General features: G+C 51.7%; 2 protein-coding genes across 2 annotated transcripts in view; both read right to left on the reverse strand.

Moving 5' to 3' along the window:
• Nucleotides 1–23,530, reverse strand: part of TEKT3 (tektin 3) — a 182,416-nt gene that overhangs the window by 92,999 nt on the left and 65,887 nt on the right. The window lies entirely within an intron of this gene.
• Nucleotides 5,618–23,530, reverse strand: part of CDRT4 (CMT1A duplicated region transcript 4) — a 33,243-nt gene continuing 15,330 nt past the window's right edge. Inside the window, exon 2 of the mRNA XM_036838179.1 lies at nucleotides 5,618–6,075. Coding sequence (XP_036694074.1) covers nucleotides 5,618–6,075 — 458 coding nt within the window. The remainder of the gene's footprint in view (nucleotides 6,076–23,530) is intronic.

The following is a 23,530-nucleotide window of genomic DNA, read 5'->3' on the forward strand; positions in this document are numbered from 1 at the left end:
GCTGGGGAGAAGTGGGACAGCAGTGACCTGGGACCGTGGGGCAACTGCTCTGGAGTGAGACGATGGTCAGGGTGACAGGGGCCCCGAGGGGCGGTTTTGTGAGCTACGCAAGCATTCCTCAGAGCTTCCCAGAGAGCATCTGGGCACTCCCCACGGGCCTCAGGAGGGAGGCTCAGACCCAGGATCTGAGCATTAAAGGGACCTGCTTCTCCTAAAGTTTGTGGAGCCTGGGCCATCTCGGTTCACTTCTACCGCAAGGAGCCTGAGTCACTTAAAACAAGCGTCATTTAATTTTGCAATGGCAAAAAAAATAAATAACAATGAAATTCAAATGGAAAGGAAGGAGGGGAAAAAAAAAAAGGAGGGAGAGGCTCTGCAGACAAGGGCAGAAAGAGGAAGGGCGTGGAGCAGGGACCCTGCCATTCCCTGGGTTGAAACGTACCCCCTGCCCCGGTCTACAGAGGGACCTCCACGAACCCGGAAAATCTGGTGGAAAGCATGGAAAGCCAGAACTGGTCTCTTTGCTCCGAGACCTGGGGAAGTTGAGGTGAGGCTCAGTGGGCCAGAGGCCAGACGCTGAGGGCTTGGGCCTGGTCCCTGCCCGGGGTCTGGTGGGGGAAACACAGGGGCTAGGGGCCTGCCTTGAAGCTGCCTCGCCAGCCCTCCAGCCAAAAAGGCAGGAAGTGAGTGGCCTGGGTGAGCAGCGTGCAGATGTGGGCGCTGCCTCTGTGTTGCTTCGTGGGGCCGGGAGGGAGAGGCTGTGGCCTGAACCTCGGCCCAGCCCGGGGACAGCTCCATGGTGCTACAGAAACAAACAAGAGAGCCAGACAAGCATACACTGAAGGCAGCTCTGCAAAGTTCAAAAAATTCAGCAGGCCACTAAACTTCAGTTTGGCCAAAATTTCGCCATGACCTCACCGCTTTTCATGAGCAGCTGCCCTGATACTAATCCTGCTTCCTTCTCTAACCCCTACCTCATGAGCCTGGGGAGGGCACAGCAGGAGCTCAAAGCAAGAACGCTCTCACAGAATCCTGTGCTTCTCTGTAACACCCCTCGCAACTGCGATGCGATAAAGTGATTGTCCAGTGTCTGCACCGCCAGACGGAAGCCTGAGTCTCTGCCCTGCTCACGGCTGGGCCCCCAGCAGGGCACCTGGCACGAGCCAGCACCCAGCGCATATGTGTCGGGTGCCCTCGATCGGCACGGCTGCAAATGTGGGAAAGGGAGAAACTGTTAGGTCTATGAAATTTTGTCCCTTCTGATAAAGCCCGGAGGAAATATGTGTAATTAACTTGGAATTCCATCAGATAGGCATGGATTGGTCGTTTAAAAGGACAGACTGACTAGATGTTACATTTTAGGAGACTGTGTCTCCAGCTCCTCTATCCCTCCCATGTCCTACAAGGAAGGGCACGTCCAAGGTACCAACTGGGTCCTTTGTTCAAATCACACTATCAGGACCAGAAGGAACTTTACAGCAAAGGTGCTGCTGCTTGCCTCAAGCTTTCTACGCACCCCGGCCGAGTGGTTTCTCCAGCCTCTGGATATTACAAAAGAAACCACCGCTTCGCCGTGCATTCTGTTTCAGGTGTTAGGACCTGGTGTTGTAAATCATCCGCTCAGTAAGTAATTGAGCCCCAGCCGTGTGCCAGGCTGTGGGCCGAGCTCTGGGAAGGTGACCGTGAGCAGGACTGACCTTGTCCAGCTCTCACGGCACCTCCAGACCCTCCCTCCCAGCTCTGCTGGTGCAGCGGCAGACGGTGAGTTGGCTCTGGTGGATGGGTCACACACGACGGGCTTCTAGTGAAGCTACTGCCTGACAGATTCATTGCTGAACCTGAGGGCCAGCAGCCACAGGCTGGACACACCTGCCCTCTCGAGGACGCGCCAGCAGGACTGCCAGTGACGAAACCGAGGAGGAGGAGGAGGAGGAGGGGACAGAGGGGGAGTGGGGGAGGGGAGCCGGGTACAGGGGAGGCAGCCTGGACGTGGGCTTGAGGGCCTGGGTTCCAGCCCCAGAGGGGCTCACTTCCTTCAGGGTCAGCTAGGAGAGCAGACAGAAGCCTCTAGACAGTGAACGGACGTAGACGCGCTGCAACACACCAAAGTGTGCGCACAGGTGCTGGCGCACGCGCGGCACTCGGGGTGGGCTTCCTTCCAGCCGTCACTGCCTCTGGAACCAATTCCTCTCTGCACAAACCCCTCCAGACTGGCGGGTCCGCAGAAACCAGGCCGACTTGCCCGAAGCGCTGTGCTTCTCACCTGCCTTGTCTACCAAAAGCATTGGAGGGTCCTGGGTGGCTGAATAGTTAGATCTGCAGAGGAAGTGGATTGGTACCACGAGCTCTGCCGGGCCCCCAGCCATAGAAGCTTCCTAGAAAGGCCTCAGGTGGGGTGGGAGTTTTTATTTGCCCTGGAGTACAGAGCCTGGGAGAAGAGATGGGGGTCTCGGCACTAAGCCCAAGGTCATTTTCACGACACTGTTTATCCCGCCCTGTCCCATGTGGATATCGGATCATGGTCAGGACCAAGGCACAGAATATGGGGTGGCAGGGGGCCCCACCTAAAGCTGGGGTGTTCCCGCATCCCCTGCCGGCCCTGCCTGCCCTCACCCCCACCCCTACTGCCCCAGAGGATCCCTCATGCACACGGCCTCGCCCCGCCCCGCTGGTTTAGGGCACTGCAGTGTGATTTTTCAAGTGCCCAGGTAGCTGGCTGAGGCGCTGGGTCCCTGGTAAGAGATGCGGGTGGGGAGGGGGTAGTGAAGGAGGAAGAGGGAGGGTTTCCTGATTATTTGACAAACACAAACCCAGGCCTGAGCTTCAGTCCGGGCTCTGACGACATCAGCTCACAGTAAACCCCAGGCCCCTGTTTACTTCCCCCTCCGGCTCGCATCCTGTCTTATCTGTGGCCCCGATAACCTGCCGCCCCTGCCCGTCACTCCAGAAGGGCTGGGCTTCCAAGAAGCTTCTAGGTACGAATGACTCAGCTAAAGCTGAAAAGAGCCGCTCGGTCCTGACGGGCACCCTGGCCAGCCCACATCTCACAAAGCACTTTTACGATCTTTTTTACCACCTCTGCTGACACGTGGAGCAAGGCTACGGGGCTGGGACTTTGCTGCAGGTCTCTGTCTCCAGGGACACGGAGCCAGTCCCTGGTTGGCGTCCCTGGGCTACGTGTGACTTCTCCTCCACCTCCCGGGACCCCCACCAAATCCCAGGGGTCAAAACCCTTACCTCGGGGTACCCAGCTTTTATCCATGTCCTAAGAAAAGATGAAGGGGACTGTGGGGCAGTCGGGCCTCCTACAGTAAGGTCCTCCGGTCCATGAAAGGAAGAGGAGGATTTGCTGTCTGTCAAGTCCATGGCTCCCCCAGGCGCCTGGGTTTAGGCCTTCCCCCCGCCCACCCCCCCCCCCCGCCTCCCTTGCCAGGTGGAGGGCTCCCAGGCCACCGCCAAGCACCCGGCCCGCACCCACCAGCACTGCAGCCTTGTTTACACAGTCACCCCCCCAGGGACCTGCGAACCCAGCTTGGCCTTGAAGGGACTCCCTCTTTTCCAAGGAATTAGACTGTTTCTCTCTCAGAAACGGCCTCAGGAGACCACGCGTCTGGACCGCAGTCACAGACACAAGCCATTTTCATCACAGCATAGAGTGCGGATGTCCTTGGCTCCTGCTTGTGTGGTTGTAACAGGCTGAGAATTAAACTAATCTAAACAATACTATCTATAAAACAACTATTTTTACTTAGAGAGTATATGTGTGTAGAAACTATCAAACACCTAGAGATTTAAAAAAACAGAAACAACAAAAAACCCAAAAAACCATGTAACTACTCTGCCTTCAAAGGAATTGAAAGAAATCACCCCAAATCCCTGCAAACACGAACACAATGAGGACCTATAATCCATAGCTTCCCAAACATACTCTGGCTATAAACCCCCATAAAAGGATACAAGAGAGAAAAATTCTCGTTGGGAATTTATCACCAGCCTCCATGTCTATAAATGTTCCGTGGACCCAAATACAGTCATTCAGATTCACTGGAAATCACCTATTCTTTTTGCAAAAATTCATTCTGGCCAAGAGCTGGGAACCCAGGAATGGGTCTTGAGCTCCTAATTCGTGCAGCTTCTACACAGCTCACAGCAGCCAGCGTGGAGCCCAAACGTTTCTGCAAGACTCTTGGATGCAGCGAACGCGTTCGTAGGGCAAATTCAGCCTCTTCCAGCAACTAGCACATTGCATCCTCTAGGTCTCCGTGAGGGAAACAGGGTGAGTATTAACTGCTTCACAAATATAAGCAGAGAAACTCAGGTGAGGGCAAAGAAGAGAGATCCTACCAATGAAGCCATGCTCAGCAGACAAGCCCCAAGCCTGAGGCCGTGTGGTCTGCCTGTCATAACTCGATCCTCTTTGTGTCTAAAGACAAAGTCTTCTGCGTCCAGGCTGAGTACAGCATCGTTTGCTTTGAGGCCAAGTGGGAACAGCTCAGAGCATGGGTGGACCAACGCCAGCTGCGTCTGACAAGCATAGCTGGGGTCCAGCCGGGAACCTCTCTCCCAGCCAACTAAGCTCCACAAGCCTTAAAGAACTACAGGGGAGAAAAATCCTCCATTTCTCAGCAGGGGACGCCCGGGTCGCCACTGCCACTTTGTAAACCCTCCAAGGAACAAACATCCCAATACCAGGTCCAGGTGCCAAGTGGGGCAGCAAGGTGGGATCGCCCAGAACCCCACCGGGCAGGTAATGAGCTCATCTTCCCTTGGCTCCAAGCCCATCCTTTTGCACTCTGCTTTGAGATGCAGGGTTTGGGATCCTGCAAATCACATTTCTGCCCCCCTCCCGGTGAGGCTCTGCCCATCAGAAGAGCCAGAGGGAGTCTGGAGGCTGGAGGAAGAAGAAGGAACTCGCTCCTGATTTGCTTCCTGTTTACCTCTGTTGGCTTCCTGTTGCTTTCTGTTTCCCCCAGCAATTCTCGTTCACTCGGACGGTGTCAACTCCTTCCAGAAACAAATATTTGAGTCCCATTTTGGTTTTCCCAACAATCTCAGAACGAGCTTCAGGGTGTCCGTCAGCCAAACAGCTCCCCCTCCTCAGAGGCGGGGCTGCCACCCCCAAAGGGGTCTCCTGCGAGCTCAGGGCACCAGCGTCTGGGATCTGAGACGCAGCCCACCTGCCCCTTCTCCGAGCGTCTAACTCTTAACGAGCTCACGTCTTCTCTTCGTCCCCCCCCCGCCTGCTTCCTGCGGGCGCCGCCTCCATCCACATCTCTGTGCCCTTTTCCTGCCTTTGCAGCTACCTGGCTAGAAATTCTTTCTATCAAAGGATCTCTGGTGTGATTGCTGTCTCCTGCCTGGACCAGGACTGATTCACCCCCAGCTGGGTCCTAAGCATCTATGGCAGGATCTAGAGCCTAGGGCTTCCCACCGGCGCATGACTGCACTGCCAGACGGGGTGCCCTCACCCCCTCCATGGCCCACATTCCATCTGGTTGATCTCAGCCGACCTCTGCCCTAGCAGAGGCAAGTCCCAACGCAAAGGCTGTCACGAAATGTGTGGCAAATGGCCCTTAACTGCTGTACAAGCTTGGGGGGCGGCTGCAGGGACTCCCCGTTAAACGTCGGGGTGTTTCTCCTCGCCGGCCAGCAGTGGGCGGTACGGAAGCATCCTCGTCCTCGGCTTCCGGGAGAAGATGATCTTGTTGTAGTCGGCGGTGGGATTTGCCCTGGCATCCGCGTGGAAGCGGGTGCGCTCTGGAACCACGGGGGGACCCGTGGCCGACGTGGGGAAAGGGCCCCACCCCGAGGGCGTGGTCTCTGACCTCACGTCCTTGAACGTCACGTTGCCTGAGGGCTTGGAGGACTTTCTCCTTTTCAGCTGGGTGACGCTGGGAGGCTTGCTCTGCCTGCATGTCGGCCGGCTCTCCTCGGCCGTTTGCAAGCGTTCCAGGTCTCTGGCTTTGCTTTTCTCAATCAGTCTTTTCACCAGCGGGGATGTGTACGTGACATAGGCGGGCCACAGGTCATGTTTCTCAAGCAGATTCACCGGAAGCCCGATGTTTTCTGTCAGTTCTACCGGCAAAGAGAAACACGGGCGATTTAGAGGCACTCGCGGCCAATGATTCCATTCTTTAAGGGTCGGAGGGTATTGGAACTACATGTTGGATTTCTCCCCGTCATGCGTGATAGCCCTTCCATCCCCTGTATTCAGTGGGAATAACATGAAATCCGAAGTTGGGAGACATGGACTTTCCTGGCAGTCCAGTGGTTAAGACCCTGTGCTTATCGGAGAACGGATTACTTTACAGGTTCATCCGCGAACATTGGCAAGTGCCAGGGAGTGTGTCCACTGCCTCCTGCCAACGTCCAAGGACTAAGAGATCGGGTGGCTTCTGACGAGGTCACGGGTGAGGTGGGGAGCGGTGGCCGGGAGACCCCACTTTGAGAACCATCGGTCCAGGGCCACGCCACTCCACCTCTGTGAGCACTGAACCCTGGGAGAGCCTGGGAAAACACGGCCGCGGGGTCCCGCCCCAGGGATGCAGACTTCACAGCAGCTCTGGGGACCGGAGAACTTGCATTTCTAAGTCACTCCCGGGCGCCGCTGCTGGTTTGAGCACCTACTGTGCGTGGCCCTGGTTGAGGCTGAATAAGCTCTAAATCTTTCTTTTGGCTGCAACATACACGAGGACCGGCTTGTGCAGGTGGGAAACACGGCCCTAAGGTGAGCGACTGCCAGACTTTCCACCCCTTTTCCCTCCTCATCGAGGAACCACTGTGGAAGGCAAGGGAGCGAGCTTTTGACAGGGGTCACCTTCAACGCCACTGCATTTATAAGTAAATCACTCCCAATGTCAGTGTTTTATTATAACATACCTGACAAAGCATAGCATCCTAAAGATTCATTCATACTCTTAAAAAAAAAAAAAAGCGAGTTTTTGTCAAGCCTAGTCAGATCCAGGCCTCACGGACTCCTTACTGCTAAGTCTTGGTGGCAATCTTTCATGACAATACGTTTTTAGAAGAATTCACAATATCATTTTTCTGAAGCTAGGGAAGAAATAATGCTCAAATAGTCCTCTAAGCTAGAGAGAGTTTCATGTAATAATAATAATGATAAAATGGAAGTTGAAGCATCTTATGTCTCCTTCTAAGACCTAGAATCTCAGAATATCAGGCCATCCATTCCAAGTCCCCAGCAACACAGAGTATGTCATCCAAGGGGTCACCGTCCTTGCTTGCCCACCTCCAACCAAAGGGAATTCCTGGCTTATCCTCCACATTTGTAGGGCTATTAGAAACGTGAGTACCAGGAGTCCCCTGGCGGCCTAGTGGTTAGGATTCGGCACTTTCACTGCCGTGGCCCGGGTTCAGTCCCTGGTCAAAGAACTGAGATCCCGCAAGTCATGCGGTGTGGCAAAAACAAAACAAAACAAAAACAAACGAACAAAAAAACATTGAATTATACAATAAAAATAAGTGTATTTTTTTAAAAAAAGAAAGAAATATGAGTACTTCTCCCCATACATACAATAGGATTAATCAATCATGTCAGACAGTGGAAAAATGCTCTGAGCCGGCGATATTTGGGGGATGTGGGATCATTCATCCTTGCTTCTAAGCCTCTAGTTTATGAGCCCTGAAGCTTCAAAGAAGCACAGTTACTAGTGAATCGTTTGTTTCAACAGCATACCCCTCAGAGCCCCTTACCCCATCCCGCTGCCCCCATAACAGCCTCCATGGCTGATAGGACAATTCCACATACTGGTAGGTTTTCTCACACATGCCGATGCAGAGACTAGGATACTGTAAAATCAAGGGCGGGAATGTCCGAGACAGCCTCAAAACTCACGGGGAGGACTTGTTTAAAAATCAAAGGAAAGGGACTTCCCTGGTGGTGCAGGGGTTAAGAACCTGCCTGCCAATGCCGGGGACACGGGTTCGAGCCCTGGTCCGGGAAGATCCCACATGCCGCGGAGCAACAAAGCCTGTGCGCCACAACCACCTGAGCCTGCGCTCTAGAGCCCGCAAGCCACAACTACTGAGCCCATGTGCCACAACTACTGAAGCCCGCACGCCTAGAGCCTGTGCTCCACAACAAGAGAAGCCACCACAGTGAGAAGCCCGTGCACCGCAACGAAGAGTAGCCCCCTCTCACCACAACTAGAGAAAGCCCATGCGCAGCAACGAAGACCTAAAGCAGCCAAGAGTAAATACATAAAATAAATAACTATAAAAAAAATAGAAAATCAAAGGAGAGAAATAGTCGACGTTAAGTCTGAAGACAAGCTGTGGGCTCTGATAATTTCCTCCAACTCTGGCACGCAGGGTCCATTCTGTGTCCCTAGAAATGAAACGCAGACCAGCGGTCCCCAGACAGAGGCAGCATTGCTGAGGCAGGAGGCATGACACTGAAGGGGTTTTCTTGTTTCTCCTTCAGGCACGAAGGCCCGTGTTCAATCCTCTGGGTTTTCAAGCCCAGTTCTTCCCACCCACCCCCCAGTCTCATATCCCAACATCCCCAGAATCTAGTCTGATTGGCCGGGTTTGGCCCAAGTAAGGAATGACACTTGTCTGGAACCTGATCTGTGACCTGGATCATGTCTCTTCACTCCGTACGACCTTTGTTATCTCACTTATGAGATGAGGACGAGCTCCTGTCCTGCTTTTCTCACAGAGGCGTGGTCGTTATAATAAAATGTTATAATAAAAATAAAGTTCTTCTACATCAGTGCCCCCAGTTTCGCTGCATGTGGGGATTACTGGGGATCTTTAAAAAAATTCAAATACCTGGCTCCGCCCTGCCTCCACCCCACCATATTGTGATCTAATTGCAATAGGATACAACACAGGCAGAGGAATTAAAAGCTCGATTCTAATGTGCAGCAAGGTTTGCGAACTGCTATCGTAGAATCTAAACCAAAAAGAAAACACTGAAGATTTATAGGGTTTTAACTACTTCAGAGATAGGAAATCGGTCCAGGAGGTCACTTCAGTCCTTTTAAAGTTCTAAGACACAGATTTAAGAATTTACACATTCAATTCAGACGTATATTCAAGGATTCTTTGTTATGTATGTTCAGGACTGCATATCAGTGGCCTTTAGCATTTTAAAGGACCCTGGAGCATTCCCACCACCACCTGCCTATACGGGAATCACTGAGACCAAAGACCCAGTGTCTTAAAGTGCTGAGCTAAGAACACTGGGGCTGAGGATGGTGCTTTTGTGCAGAACTAATTCACGCTATATCTGTGGCCACAAGCTGCATCCTTATCTCGGAAAACCATCCTGCAAAAGGATTTTGTGGGTTCCAGGCAGGACTGATTGGATGAGTGGGCACGAGTCCACCCCACTCAGACTGTTTGCCCCACAAATGCTGTGAAAGTAGTGCTGTTTGCATACCCCTGATGGGCAAGACAGTATCTTACTCCAGTGTCTCCTGAGCTGTGCCCCCAGAGAATGCAGGAATCTCTCAAGATGTTAAGAGGTGTTACTTAAAGGAGGGAAAAAGTCCATGGCAAAGACCACCCTCTAAGGCTGCATATACTGTTTAATCCAGGGGGCCCCATCCACATAGTCTGTGTGGTTTTGCAATAGAAATACAGCAAGCCTGTCCACAGTCCAGTTGGCTTGAAAGACGACGTGTTAAATTCCTTTAGTGCAGGAATTTCAGAGCCTGTGATAGGCTGACTTGTTCTGTAACTCTCCAAAGGGAGACTGGGATGCAGCATCCCCTAACCTCATATGACCAGGGAATCATTCATTCATTCATTCATTCACTGGGAAGGGCATCTCAGGGAACTAGTAACCAGGGAAACGGTTGGGAGAACTCTGAAACGAAGTCCTTGCCAGCCCTTGTTTTGGAACCCTGAGCATCAGAGAATGTTCTGCCATAAGTGGACAGAGGGACAAACTTGCTCAGGGTATAGCTGGGTCTTCAATGACTCACTTCCTCCAGAATCAGCCTCAGAAGGTTGGCCTCACGAAGGTGCCCATACCCAGAAGAGCCAAGCCAATGCGAGGGCCCAGCACTCCCTGGAAAGCAGACCCACTTCCCTCTGTCCTCTCTGCTCTGCCCTAACCTGCAGGCATCTTGTCTTGCTTGCGTCTCCTCTCACTTTCCTCCCTGAGCCATCCGGGGAACTTGTCTGGCCCCCGAGGGAGAACCACATTTTCGCCAACAGGAAGCTGATGCAGAACTTCTTTTCACCTCTGTGTGTTACCCTCCTCAACCTCCTGTTTCCTCCCCTGCCCACTCTTTCCTTATCTGCCCTCTGGCTACTACTCATTTATTTGGGGTGAAGAGGAAGCTTCCACTTAGGCCAGAAGGGCCTTGGGAGGCTTATCTCTAGGAGCTGGGCATGAATCAACTTGGTGCCACGTGGGGTGTCTGTGCTGATCTTCATCCCAAGCGGCGCCCCCATCTTACAGGCCGAGGGTACGCTTTGACCCCCTCCCCGCACTTCAGACCTGGGGAAGCCCAGTGCCCCCGACAGACCTCCCGTGAGCGCCACCCCCGTCACGACTCTCTCCACCTCTTCACCCTGCCCCGTCCCCGGAGGCCATGGAACTGATGGGCTCCAGGGGGCCGCCACGAGATCATGATTTGACGCTAGGGAGCCCTGAGAATTCCAGAGCTGTTAACGCAGAGGGGAGCAGGGTGGGGAGGGGCAAGTCGGTGTCCCCTCGCCCCTCACTATGGGACAACGTGCTGGCCACCTTCTCTTCCGCAAACACACACACTCCAGGGAGAGGAGGAACAAGCCCATTACTGAGCTCTGTTAAAAAGCCAAGTCGCACATGACGGGCAGCTTTGGTAGCTGATACACACCACGCCTCTTTCTGGGGGGGGGGGCAACGATCTCCAAGCACACCATGGGGGGGGCGGTGGGAGATGGGAGTCTCATGAGAAGGGACGGTCTTGTAACACAGACCTGGCATCACCGATTCACCGTTGTGGCGGGAGGGAGGGGACACGCCGCTTCTTGAGAACCCTTCTGTACCCTCCATATTCTCTAGTGATTATGCACGGACTTTGAGGGACACGAAAGTGGAAACAGAGTTCAAGTACCCACGGCCGCACGACATCAGTTCACTCATGCACGCAGGCATCCCGCAAACCTACGCCGAGCTCCAAACACTGCACTTCGAAGAGGTGCGGGTCCCGCACTCACCCAGAACCCGCTGGGGGTGCTCCATGCTCACCTCTTGCCTCGGGGGGTCTACCCTTCTCAGTGCCAAGGGTCCACAAGGCACGTTCGTTTCCCATGCTGACAACAGATCAAACAAGACTAATGCATGCCACCTGAGTCATCAGAAACAAAAGCAGAGAAATTCCTCTAGAGACCAGAACAAGTCCCCTCGGCCACTCTGCAGACGGGTGTCCAGTGCCTGCACGTACCAGGCCCAAAGCAGAATGAGACCGAGCCTTGCTTCAAGGGGCTCCCTGCCCAGTGAGGAGACAGACCATAAGCTTCCTAACTCAGCCTGGGTGGGGAGGGATGGCAAGAAACAGGTTCAGGAAGAGATGATGATCGTGCTGAGTCCTGAAGGACGGGGGTGGTGGACGGCAGGCCTTGAGGGTCTCAAATCCCGAGTGAACTGCATCTCTGCTCGGAGCCCACATTCCTCTCTGTGTGCAGATCACACCGGCTGTTTCCACGCGGCATGGGTTCTGCATAGGAACCGCGAGGCTGAGTTGGCTGAATAAACACCTGACAAACGCGTTACAGGAAGAAGCATTGGGCACTGGGTAAAACTACGAATCTGAATTTTATATGTACCTGAGGAATGTTCAATTATAAATACTAAAATTCCCACTTTAAGATGTAATACAAAGACCCGTTAGGCTAAAAGCACCCATGGCCGTTAAGTGTCTAGAGATCAAGTTTCAAATTTTTTAATGTAATTTCCAAAACAAGTCCAACAGGCCTGATCAGAGGAGAGCTTTTCAGCCTTTTCCTTCCGTGGCCGTTTTGGGGCAGCCGGGTACACTGATAGGCTAGACCGCTAGGAAAGAGATGAAAAAACAGGCAGCAAGAACTAGCCCTGCCTTTTCGTCCTCAGGAAACCAGACATGAAAGGCTTCAAGCAGTTTGTGCTCGGAGACCCTGTCTCTGCCTGACAGCTGGCTCAGGAGTAAAGGGACCATGAAAATGTGTGGATTCACAATGTGTAATCAGTCAGAAAGAGGAAGTCCTGCTCCTCGGGAACAATGAGGGAAACAGACAGGCATCTCCCAGGGCTGGCCGCAGTCAGTGGGCCCGGCCACCCCCTTTTACGACGCTCAAAGCACTAGCAACCCGGGCCAGTGTCTGCTTTGAAGAAGGTGACTTGCTAACTGCTAACATTGGTTACCTTCAGGTCAGGGACCAGGGGACCAGAGAGCGAAGGAGGGAATTCAAATTTCATTTCACCCCTTAATGAAAAGTGTGAATTTTTAACATGGCATATATTAATTACATTTAAAATATCTTGGGGCTTCCCTGGTGGCGCAGTGGTTGAGAATCTGCCTGCCAATGCAGGGGACACGGGTTCGAGCCCTGGTCTGGGAAGATCCCACATGCCGCAGAGCAACTAGGCCCGTGAGCCACAATTACTGAGCCTGCACGTCTGGAGCCTGTGCTCCGCAACAAGAGAGGCCGCGATAGTGAGAGGCCTGCGCACCGCGATGAAGAGTGGTCCTCGCTTGCCACAACTAGAGAAAGCCCTCGCACAGAAACGAAGACCCAACACAGCCATAAATAAATAAAAAATAAAAAAAAATAAAAAATAAAAAAAGTCTCCAAATGGTTCTCCTTGCACTCAGACTAAAAACTAAGTTCCAAAAAAAAATTTGTTAAAATATCTTTAAGAAAAAATATAAAAGAAATCTCAAGCAAATCCTAGAAACAATGCTTTCTTTTACAAAACAATATTGTAGGTAATAATTAGGAGCAAAATTTTATTTTTTTATCCTTGTATTAATTTGATTTTTCTGCCTGTTTACCTGTATATATTTTTCTTAATTGGGGAATTTTTCATAAGGCCTTGTTCCACCTGATTATTTTCTTAAACTTTGCTTTAAACATATTAAAATCCTTCATCTTGTTTAAAAAAAAGAAGTGACTTGCATTTGAGACTCTGCCTAGAAGCAAAGAACTAAAGTGGCTGTGGCTGCCTTCTGCAGGATTCAATTATCCCATCAACACATTGACAGCTTGGCCTCAGTGTCAGGCTTTATCCCAGTTCATGCCAGGATGTGAGAAAATCCAGGCATCACACTTTGCACCCAACTCTTGGGTCACCCGTAAACACAAATTGCAATGAAATCAAACCCCCAACTGTCTGGGGTGAGTTGTCCGCAGCTGAACCACAATCTAGATAAACCACCCTTGTGAAAATTAAGGGTTTGACTTTGGCTGTACCTTGTCCTGAATCTCTTCATTCATACTCAGCAATAATTTCAGTCCTAAAACAGCTTACAAAATGGAAATGAAACAAAAGGAAGATGCGACGTTTGGGGATGAAGCAAAGGAAGGAAAGCTGCGTAGATGGATACTCGGCACCGTTAAAGTTGGAAGATGGAGTGAAGGAGGCTGGAACCAAAGCCGTGCAAAGACAACCCTGTTCAATAACTGGAGTCCCACACTCCTTCCCACATCACCAGCCCCACGTTCACTAGCAGACTGTGAGCAGGAAATAGAGCAAATCATCCCCTTTCCCAGAAAAGCAACTCAAGGCATATGTCGTGTCAATGATGGTCAGCTGCATTTTGCTGTATTTCTTTTTCTTATTCTTTTCTTTTTTTTTTTTGGCCAAGAGGTTTTCGGGATCTTAGCTCCCCAACCAGGGATCGAACCCAGGCCCCTGCAGTGGAAGCACAAAGTCCTAATCACTGGCCCACTAAGGAAGTCCCTATTTGTATGTCTTCCCATAACGGGAATTATAAATCAGCATTAGAGAAAGTTTGGAAATGCTATGTTTTAATCTCACAATCCCATTACCATCACACGACTCTGACCTATGTGCTCTCACCTAGTTCTAACATGGTTATGGGCACAAAACGTACTTTCGTCTTTGAATCCACCCTTGTGGTCTTAGAGATTCCTCTGCTTAGTCATCCATCAAATGAATGAACCATTATTAATCATATTATTAATCATTCCTCCGTTTGTATTTTTAACTTTAGCCACTATGAGTGATGAGCAGTGACTCTGAAAGATGAAGAGCTCCTTGGTGCCCTCCTGCTTTTATAAACCTGTGCATCGCAAGGTGCTCGGAAAATGTTGGCCACTGAAGGTTTCTGGTCCCCCAAAGTTCTCGGTACCACCAAAGCCCCTCCCCTCTCAGTCCTGGGAGGTGGGTAGTGTCCTCCCTGATCCCCTATCCTCCCTGAGCAGCAGGATATTTGCCACCACGGTCTCTAGGGTTCCTACCAGCTCCAAGGCCCATCGTTTACTGCAGCACATTCCACACTGATGAGGCCAGAAGCTAAAACAGAGTCTGTGCGCGACTGGCAAAGTGAAGCCGACTTCAGGCAGGAGAACCACAGCTAAAGCCCCAGATGCCACCGTCATAGAAGGTCAGGGAAGAAGTTAGAGAGAATCAGCTCCCTGAGGCCAAGACCAGCTGTGCACAGGGAAATCGCCCAAAAAGCACGCTATGCTCTGTGAGGCTTTGTTTTGGGGGTTTTTTATTTTTGCACAGATATTTAGGTTTTTCCTTTAGTTGAAGTATAGTTGATTTACAATGTTGTGCTAGTTTCAGGTATACAGTGATTCTGTTTTATATATATGTATATATACATACAACTGAATATAACAGTTTTATATATATAACAGAATATATATGATGTATGTGTATATATGTACATGCATATACATATGTGTATGTATATGTGTGTGTAAATATGTATACATGTGTATGCATGCATACATGTATATATGTATATGTGTGTATATACATGTACGTGTATATGTGTATGTATATGTATGTGTGTATGCGTGTGTATGTATATACTCATGTATATGTATGTGTATATATGTGTGTATATACATGTATGTGTATATGTGTGTGCATGTGTATGTACTCATGTATATGTGTATATATGTGTATGTATGTATGTACATGCATATATATACACACAGATACATATACATACACATACACACACGCACACACATATATGTTATTACAAAATACTGAATTCCTGTGCTGTGTGATGCTTTGTTAAGATTGGATGTGCTAGCAGGGAAAGAGCAATGGGATCAATGAAAAATACTCTCTAAACTTTCAAGGGGTGGGTCCCTAGGGCTCCAGGCATAGGAGCCAAGCTAAGGCCACATAACAACCCTCTCCCAGCCAGGAGGGATGAAATACTCCAGCCGATGGTCCAGACACCGTGAGACTGTGGAGGGAATGAAAGAACTTCAAAAAGGAAACCAAGTTCCTATAAAAGCACAAGGAGCACAGGCCACTTGGTGAAGGGCCACCAGCCTCAACTCCCCGCCCCAGCCCCCCGCCGTGACGAGGCTGTCCCAGCACGACCACAGCCAGTAAAAAGCACAGAGGCCCTCAGTGAGGTCCCTGAGCCATCAGGAAGTTGTCGAATTGTGTCCCATATTTTCTACTAAGAAAGCAAGGACGTGTGGGAAAGATCCTTCCACAGTTTGCACGTTTCCTCCACACTGTGCGAGGGAGCAGGGACTTGGGAAGGGCAGAGCTGGTTCTCTGAGAAGTGACCGAAAAGAAGGGGGGCTCACTGGCTATCTGAGTTGATTAAAGGGGTCCCCTTTTGCTCCTGTGCTCTCAGCAATCTTCTAAAAAGCAATAACCCAAGTAACTCATAGGTACAGGTCCCATTATAAATTAAGATGTTGGCATCCTGAATGATGATTCATTTTCTTTTGAATTTGGTCAAAATTAATCTTTCCACCTGAGCCTTATCACTCTGTATCCTCACTTCCAGGGGGACCTTGACAATGAACCAAAACATGCTCCTGGGACCCATCTCTCCCCTGAGACTAGACCCTTGTTTCTAACTGCTTATTAAACAACTTCCTCTAAGCACTTGTATTTCCATCAAATTCAAACTTGTTCAAGACTGAAGTCAGTAGCGGTTGCCACCCCACAGGTCCACAGACGCCTCCTCTGTCTCCACACCCTGTTTCTGTCAACGGCATCAGCATCCTTCCCGATGCTCAAAGTAGAAACTCAACTCCTCCTTCCTTCTTTCAGCCCAAATTCAGGTGCCAAGGTGACGTCCATCGGTTCTGTGGCTTGGCACCTCATCTATCTGCCGAGTCTTCACTCCAGCCTGACCCCCTCCCCAAAGTCCACATCTAGACGTCCTAGCTGCCACACCTACATCTTCACTGGTGTGTCTAATAGGATCTCAACGTTTTCACGGCTCAAAAGAACTCTTGGCCTTACTCCCTAAAACGTTCCTCTCTAGTCTTTTCCATCTCAGAGAGAGGCACCACCATTCACCAAATTGCCCAGTTCAAAAACTGGGGTTGGGACTCCCCTGGGGTCCAGTGGTAAGATTCCGCGCTTCCAACGCAGGGGGCGCGGATTCGATCCCTGGTCGGGGAACTAAGATCCCACGTGCCGCAGGGTGCGGCCAAAAAAAAAAAAAAAAAAAATCAGGGTTGCCTGATTCCTCTTGCTGCCTCGCTGAATACATGCAATCTATCACCCTGCCCCCTACCCACTGCCCCCACCATCACCCTCTCCCATTACCTGACTTCCCGACCTCTCCATCCTTAGCCGAGAATCAACAGCTGCCTACCGGCTGACTGGTCTCCCTGCTTCTCTTCTACTCTTGTTCCCTGCTAGGCCTTCTCCCCAGGGGACCCAGAGTGATCATTTGTAAACATAAATCAGATGAGATTATCCCGCTGCCAACACTCCAATGGCTTCCCGTCCCACTTAGGATACAAGGCAAATCCCTTCCCTTGACCTACAAAGCTCCCCTTGGTCTAGCCTCCCCCCACCACCCTGACAGCCTTCACTGCCCCCGACCACAGGGGTCTCCTTCTCGCCTCAAACACACCAAGCTTCCCACGTCGGGGTCCTTCTCCAGCTGCTCACCCTGCCTGGGATGCACTTTCCCTGATTTTCGCACGGTTTTTCCTTCCTAGGAGTCAGGACGCAGCTAAGTGTGCATTCTTCAGTGACGACTTCAGGACAGCCTGAAAGAGCCCGCAGTCACTGCTCTGGCTCCCGTTCTGATCCTCTGTGTAGCACTATCCCTGACTGACACGTCTCATGATTTACTCATTTGTTTATTTTCTCTGAACCAACTAGAAGGCAATTTCCACAGAACAGGGATTTCACCCATCGCATCCACTGCTCTGTCCCCAGGCACTTGGATCGTTAGATTAAAGGCTGTCACTGCAGTTGCCACAGCAATTTCCCCAGAATCTCTAAGGATTATTAGGAATCCAAACGCCAGGCAGCTCCCCTTGTACAGGACCCAGAGGAAACCATGAGCTGGCTGACTTGATAACAGCCACGACGGGAGGTCAGATGGCAAAACATGGAACATGACCTAATAAATAGGAGGAACAGACATGGTGCATGGAAAGGCCTCGGCTTACTTCCCAGCGCTGTCACTTACTGCCTTTAACTGGGCAAATCACTTCCCCCCTCTCTCGGAGCTTTAGGTTTTTCCATAGGCAAAGTGGGAATGACACCCCTCTCTTTTGTAGGATTATTGTGAAGACTGAATGAGACACTGCATGGGAAGTGCCCAGAAAAGAGCAACAAGGCAGTAGCTTGGGCCCACCAAGTCCAGGGTTCAGGCTTCACTGAAACCCTGTCTAACACGGGAAGTCCACGGGGCCTGAACGGACCAAATTCCAACTCAAGCTCTACTCCCATTTTCCTCAGAACCTCCATTTCCTTTCCCACCTGGTCCAACACGTGCTCCGTCCCCTGTGCACCTACCAGACATGGCAGATGTCACCACCGCCAGATGCGGCAACTGGGGGGTCGGCTATCTGCTCTTAGTGGATGAAATGGCCTTTTATTCCCTAAGAATGATTATACATTTAGACGTGTGGCCCCCCCTCTAGTCCCTTTGTCTCTCCTTCCAGGACTGTTCCAATGACACTTCTTCTGGGAGGCTGACCAGCCCCCTAGGTGGGCTTACGCCTGCCCCTCCTCTGTCCTCCCAAGTGTCCTATCTGTGCCTCATCTACCAGAGCCTTTTATCCCACTGTGATGACTTGGTATAGGGGTCTCTCTCCCTGGGCTTGCTCACCTCGTTCTGATCGCCTCTGGTCCCCACTTCTCCCGCATGGAAGCTTCTGAAAGCCCCTGGCGTGGCTCATTTCACAGGGTTTCTGAAAAAACAGTTTGAGGAAGGCAAACTGGCAAAATATACTATCATGTAACTACCATGGATGGTTTGAGGGAAAATGAACAGTTGGATATACAGGAAACTGTTGCCTATGGTTAAAAGAGAACACAGGGAGATCAGCTCGATGGTCTGTGACCACCTAGAGGGGTGGGATAGGGAGGGTGGGAGGGAGGGAGACGCAAGAGGGAGGAGATATGGGGATGTATGTATATGTATAACTGATTCACTTTGTTATAAAGCAGAAACTAACACACCATTGTAAAGCAATTATACTCCAATAAAGACGTTTAAAAAAAAAAAAATAGCAATGATCAGTTCCCCAGAGATCAAGAAAGAGGTCTTTTGAAATCAGGGAGAAATATCGTGCTACTCGTTTCAAATGAATCTTTCTAGGCACAAATATACACAAATAGTGCACAGCGACCCGTAACTGCCATCCACACAGAAAATATGTGTGGGTAAAACATGCCAGGAAATTCTGAGGTACTGACAAAAAGGGTTTTTGTTGAGTCAGAAATCCAGTTAAACAAGGGCTTTAATGTGTGTCTTTGGCACGGTGGAGGGATGCATGGAATACTTTTGCAAGCCGGGAACGGGCCCTCCACGGCGTGTGCTGGGTGGACGCTCTCTCCCAGCGAAGGCCCGGCCCTGCCGACCCGCCCTCGTGCAGCCTTGCCGGAAAACCAGCTCTCCCCTTGCTGCTTTCGCGTTTCTGTGATCTTATTGTGTGTGTATTTCAATGTCTCCGGAAGGCGACATTCAAGAATTAGCCAAAGTTCCTAACGGGACGAGGCTGCCTCTGAAGTCACTGTTTGGAGTAAAGCATAGACTTAAGACCATGAGTGCAGGACAGGCAGCTGCTGCTCAGCTGTGTGACCCGAGACGGGGTACCTAAGCCTCCTGAGTCTCAACGATCTCCTCCGTAAGACAGGGTCAGGGACAGGAACTCCCCTGCCACGAGGACGCTGTCGTGAGGTGTGTCGTGTAAAGCACGGCGCACGGGGCCCGGGCGCACGTGAGGGTGACCGGTTGGACTGTTCTCACCCTCGTTAACACGCAGGACTGCGACATCCGCGAAGAGGCTGGAGCGGGGGAGGGGGCAGAATGGGCTCAGGGTGGGGGGCCCCCCACACAGCTGCTGCCACACTCCTGTCCCAAAGTCTCGCTCATCCCCCACATCCGCCCCACTCCCAACAGCTCCGCTTACACCATCTGCTGACGGAAAGGACGCCCTCTGGAGGTGACCCCCGAGGCCGGCAGCTCTGAGGCATCGGGGGTCCACCTGCAGCCACGTGTGTTCAGATGCACAGACAGGTGCACGGCCCTGAGCCCCGGGGGTGAGGAGGGGGTCTATGACCTACACACACACACACGTGCACATGCGCACGTGAACACACGCCCCATGTTAAGTCTGTGACATCCCTGGGCGTGCCCGCTGGGTGACCCTCAGCTTCGACACCCCTGGTCCCAGCGGAGCCCCGTTTCTCTTCTCGGGCCACCGCAGCTCCGGCCTAGAATGACTTAATGAGCAAACCAGGGCCAAGGAGTCTCGCCAGATTCCTGCTGGGAAGAATCTAGAGAACTGGGTATGCGAGCAGCTTAAAGGAGACGCGGAGTGTTTGTTTTAATTTTACCGGAGTATAGTTGATTTACAGTGTTGTGTTAATTTCTTCTGTACAGAAAAGTGACTCAGTTATACATATATATTCTTTTTCATATTCTTTTCCATTATGGTTGTCCATTCACAGAATACTGAATGGACCTAGAGATTATCATACTAAGCAAAGTAAGCCAGAAAGAGAACGACAAATCCCAACTTCACTTCTTCTGTCCAACCTTGAGCAGGTTACTTGATTCTTCCGTTTCTCTGTGAGAAACACCCTGCCTCAGGGGATGTTACTCAGATCCAATTAATTCAGGTAGAAGGATTTCATGGCTAGTAAGCTCTTTCTAACCATCTGCTTTTGTAGAGAAGACCAGGAATCCTGAACTAATGGTATAAACTTCCCTCTCAGGTGTGTGACCGGGGCTCGTGTTGGTAACAAGAATACGGTGTAACATTCGCACCCAAGGCAAGAACTAGGTAAGTTCCAGGGAGAGTAGCAGTGTCGCAGAGCTTTATCCAGACAGTGGCAGAGACCACAGCGGGGGTGGCTGGTATGGATGCTACCTGAGGCTCATTCGCTTTCCTTGGGGTGGAGGTGGGACGGGAGGGGAGAGTGGGGTGTAAGTGTAGCCAGTTTAGAAGCTCAGAATCACCGGCCCCTGAGAAGTCTTTAGAATGCTGTGTCTTACCCCCAGGAGGAGCAAGGGTGACCGTGGAACTCGTTTCCCTCTGCCCCTCACAGCCACGGGCTTATCAGAATAAGTGTGGGGTGGCAGAGCCCATGGGCTGAACAGACTCAACCGCAACTGGGCCCACAGGCCTCGGTAGGCAGCCTCCCAGATGGCCCCCAAGGATCCCCCCTCCTGGAACTCACATCCTCTGAAACCCCCTCCCCCTGCATCTAGCGACTCACTTCTAACAAATAGAATGTGGTCAAGTGATGGGACATCACATCGCAGATTAGGTTACACAAAAACCTTGGCTTCCATCTTGAGCTTGCTCTCTCTCTCTCTCTGTCTCTCTCTCTGTGTCTCTGTCTCTGTGTCTCTGTCTCTGTTCATCTGAGGGAAGCCAGCTGCCCTATTATGAGCTGCCCTACAGAGAAGCCAGAGGCAAGGAAGTGAGGGGCGTTTCCAGCCAACAGCCAGCAAAGAACTGAGGCCCTTAGTTCAACAACCTGTGAGGAACTTAATATCGTCAATAACCACACGAGTGAGCTTGGGTGGGGACCCTCCCAAGTCAGCCCTTTGGATGGGACCACAGCCCTGGCCAAAACCAGGACTGCACCCACCCCCATGGAGAGACCTGGAGATACAGGCACAGTTAAGTCTCACTCAGATTCTCGACCCACAGACACTGTGAGATAATACGTCTGTTTTAAGGAACTAAGTTTGGGGGTAATTTGTTACACAGCAAGAGATAACCAGTACAAGGCCCTTATCAGACTTTCCAGGAAGGATCCTAGTCCTGAGACTGAACAGAGACGTGGAATCTGCCAGCCATGGGAGCAATTCCTCTGCATGGTTCCCCCTTCTGCTCTGCCCCCGTCTCGGGGGGGGACAGTGCAATTCCTGCTACAAGGGAACACATGCACGTAAAGGATTCATGGCTATCAAACACCACGGAAATGAAGCCATCCTCCAACAAAGCCAGTTTCAACAAGGCCATCTCAACACTGTGGACACACTGCTGTGGCCGGAGGGATCAGGGTCGGAGTGAGGGACGGGGCAGGGTGGAAAGCGGGGGCTCAGAGATGGTGCCAGGGTGCTTTTCCCGCACATTCTTGAGAGGTTCAGGAAGCAGAGCTTTTAGTGGTTTGTTTTTAAGACCAAGGAAAAATGACTTTGGCATCAAAATGGCTTTGTGAAAGCAGCCAGATTATAAAGTCAAGTTCTATCAAGCAACTGTTTTATCCACCCCCCTACATAAATACTGTTTGGGCTCTGGACCTGGGTGGATGGCCACCCATCTTTCTCTCCTACTTGTGCGTGCATGAGCACACGTGTGTGTACGCACGCACCCACCCACCCACACACACACACACACGTACATACACCATAAAAGGGATTCAAGAGTAGGATTCCAGGGTTTGAGAGCACAAGGTGAGAAGGCCGGGGGTTTCAAGGCCACCACCTGCCCCCTGCCCGACGTGGATTTGGGCTCTTCCAGTTCAAGAGGCTGAAGGGCAGCTGCCCCGAGGCTGGGGCTTCACCCAGGACCCCACAGAGAGCGAGTCATCGTCGATAAAGAATGAAGGAACGGGTTATTGTGCTCGAAGGGAAGAGCGCCTTTATCTTTGAATTGATCCCGTTGGTTTCCTGAAAGTCTCTGTATCTTTACTAAAGAGAAGAGAGTCTCCACGGCCCTGTGTAGTTGTGTGGTCGTCCTGCTCAGTAATAAACGACCGTAATAGTCACAGGTTATCACAGGCACCTAACCAGCTCGGTTCTGAGACCCGACCAGCTGTGTTGGGGTCTTTCCAGCCCAGCTCTCTAGGCCTCATCTCACTAGATTTCTCTATGAAAATAAGGGTTCCCCGCCTCCACCCCCCCCCCACAACCCCCAGTGCTGACCTCTTCCCCACACAGCATGCCAGTTTCCCAACATCCCACCAAATGAATTCCTTATGAGCCCAACTTCTGGGTTTATCTTAGCTGAGAAGACAGAGCAAGCCCTGGCCTCCAATACTCAGCTGGTTCTCCCTTCCCGCCGTGTTTCAGAAGAGAAAGCTCACTTTGCCCTCTAGGGCGGGAAATGCGAAAGGCAGGGCGCACAGCTGGGGCGAGGCCGCCACCAGCCCCTCGCGGGCAGGCGCAGCGCCCACAGGGTGGCTGGCGGTCTTTCCATCCGCCCATGGAAATTCTAGACACAGAAGGTGCCCGGACGAGCCTGCTTTCACGCCCTTGCCAACTGCCGTAAACCTGTTTCTGTCCCATTGGAGTTGCGACATGAAGCCAGAAATCTGGAAGAATTTAACACCCAGTCGGTTCAGACAGAGGAAAACATTGTTCAGAGTCAACACTGGAATCCCTCCCTCATCACCCAGGAATGTAGAGCCAGCGGGGAGGAATCAGCAGCTTCTCAGCGCGGCTCTGCTAGGGCTGCCACAGCGGGAGGGCCAGGAGGGGCTGTGGTCCAGCCTGGAGCCCGGGCCGGGGGGCTTCTCCCTTCCCTGCCTCAAACCTGGGCCTCGGCTCCAGAACCCCCGTTGGCCGGCAGGACCCTGCCCGCCTGCAGAGGCCTGCATGTCTGTGAACTTGGGAGGGGCTGGAAGAGGCAAAGGGGGGACCTGGTGGAACCCAGAGGGGCTCAGGATGCTCTGGGACTTTCCATTTCCTTCAGCTGCGCAGGCCGTGGAAGAGTCACTTTTCCTCGAGGAAGAAAGGAGGCTCTGTGTGCACGGCAAGGGCGCAATGCCCGCAACGTGGGGCCGCATGTGCCGGGCGGGCTGTGGACGTCGCATCCACCTGGCTTTGATGCAGCCTTGACGGACTCCATCTCTCAAAAGCCACAGGCCGGGCCCCACCCCATTTCCTCTGGCCCTGGAGCGGGGAGACGAGGGACTGGCTTTCCC

This window comes from Balaenoptera musculus, chromosome 20 (assembly GCF_009873245.2).
Source record: "Balaenoptera musculus isolate JJ_BM4_2016_0621 chromosome 20, mBalMus1.pri.v3, whole genome shotgun sequence".
NCBI lineage: Eukaryota > Metazoa > Chordata > Mammalia > Artiodactyla > Balaenopteridae > Balaenoptera > Balaenoptera musculus.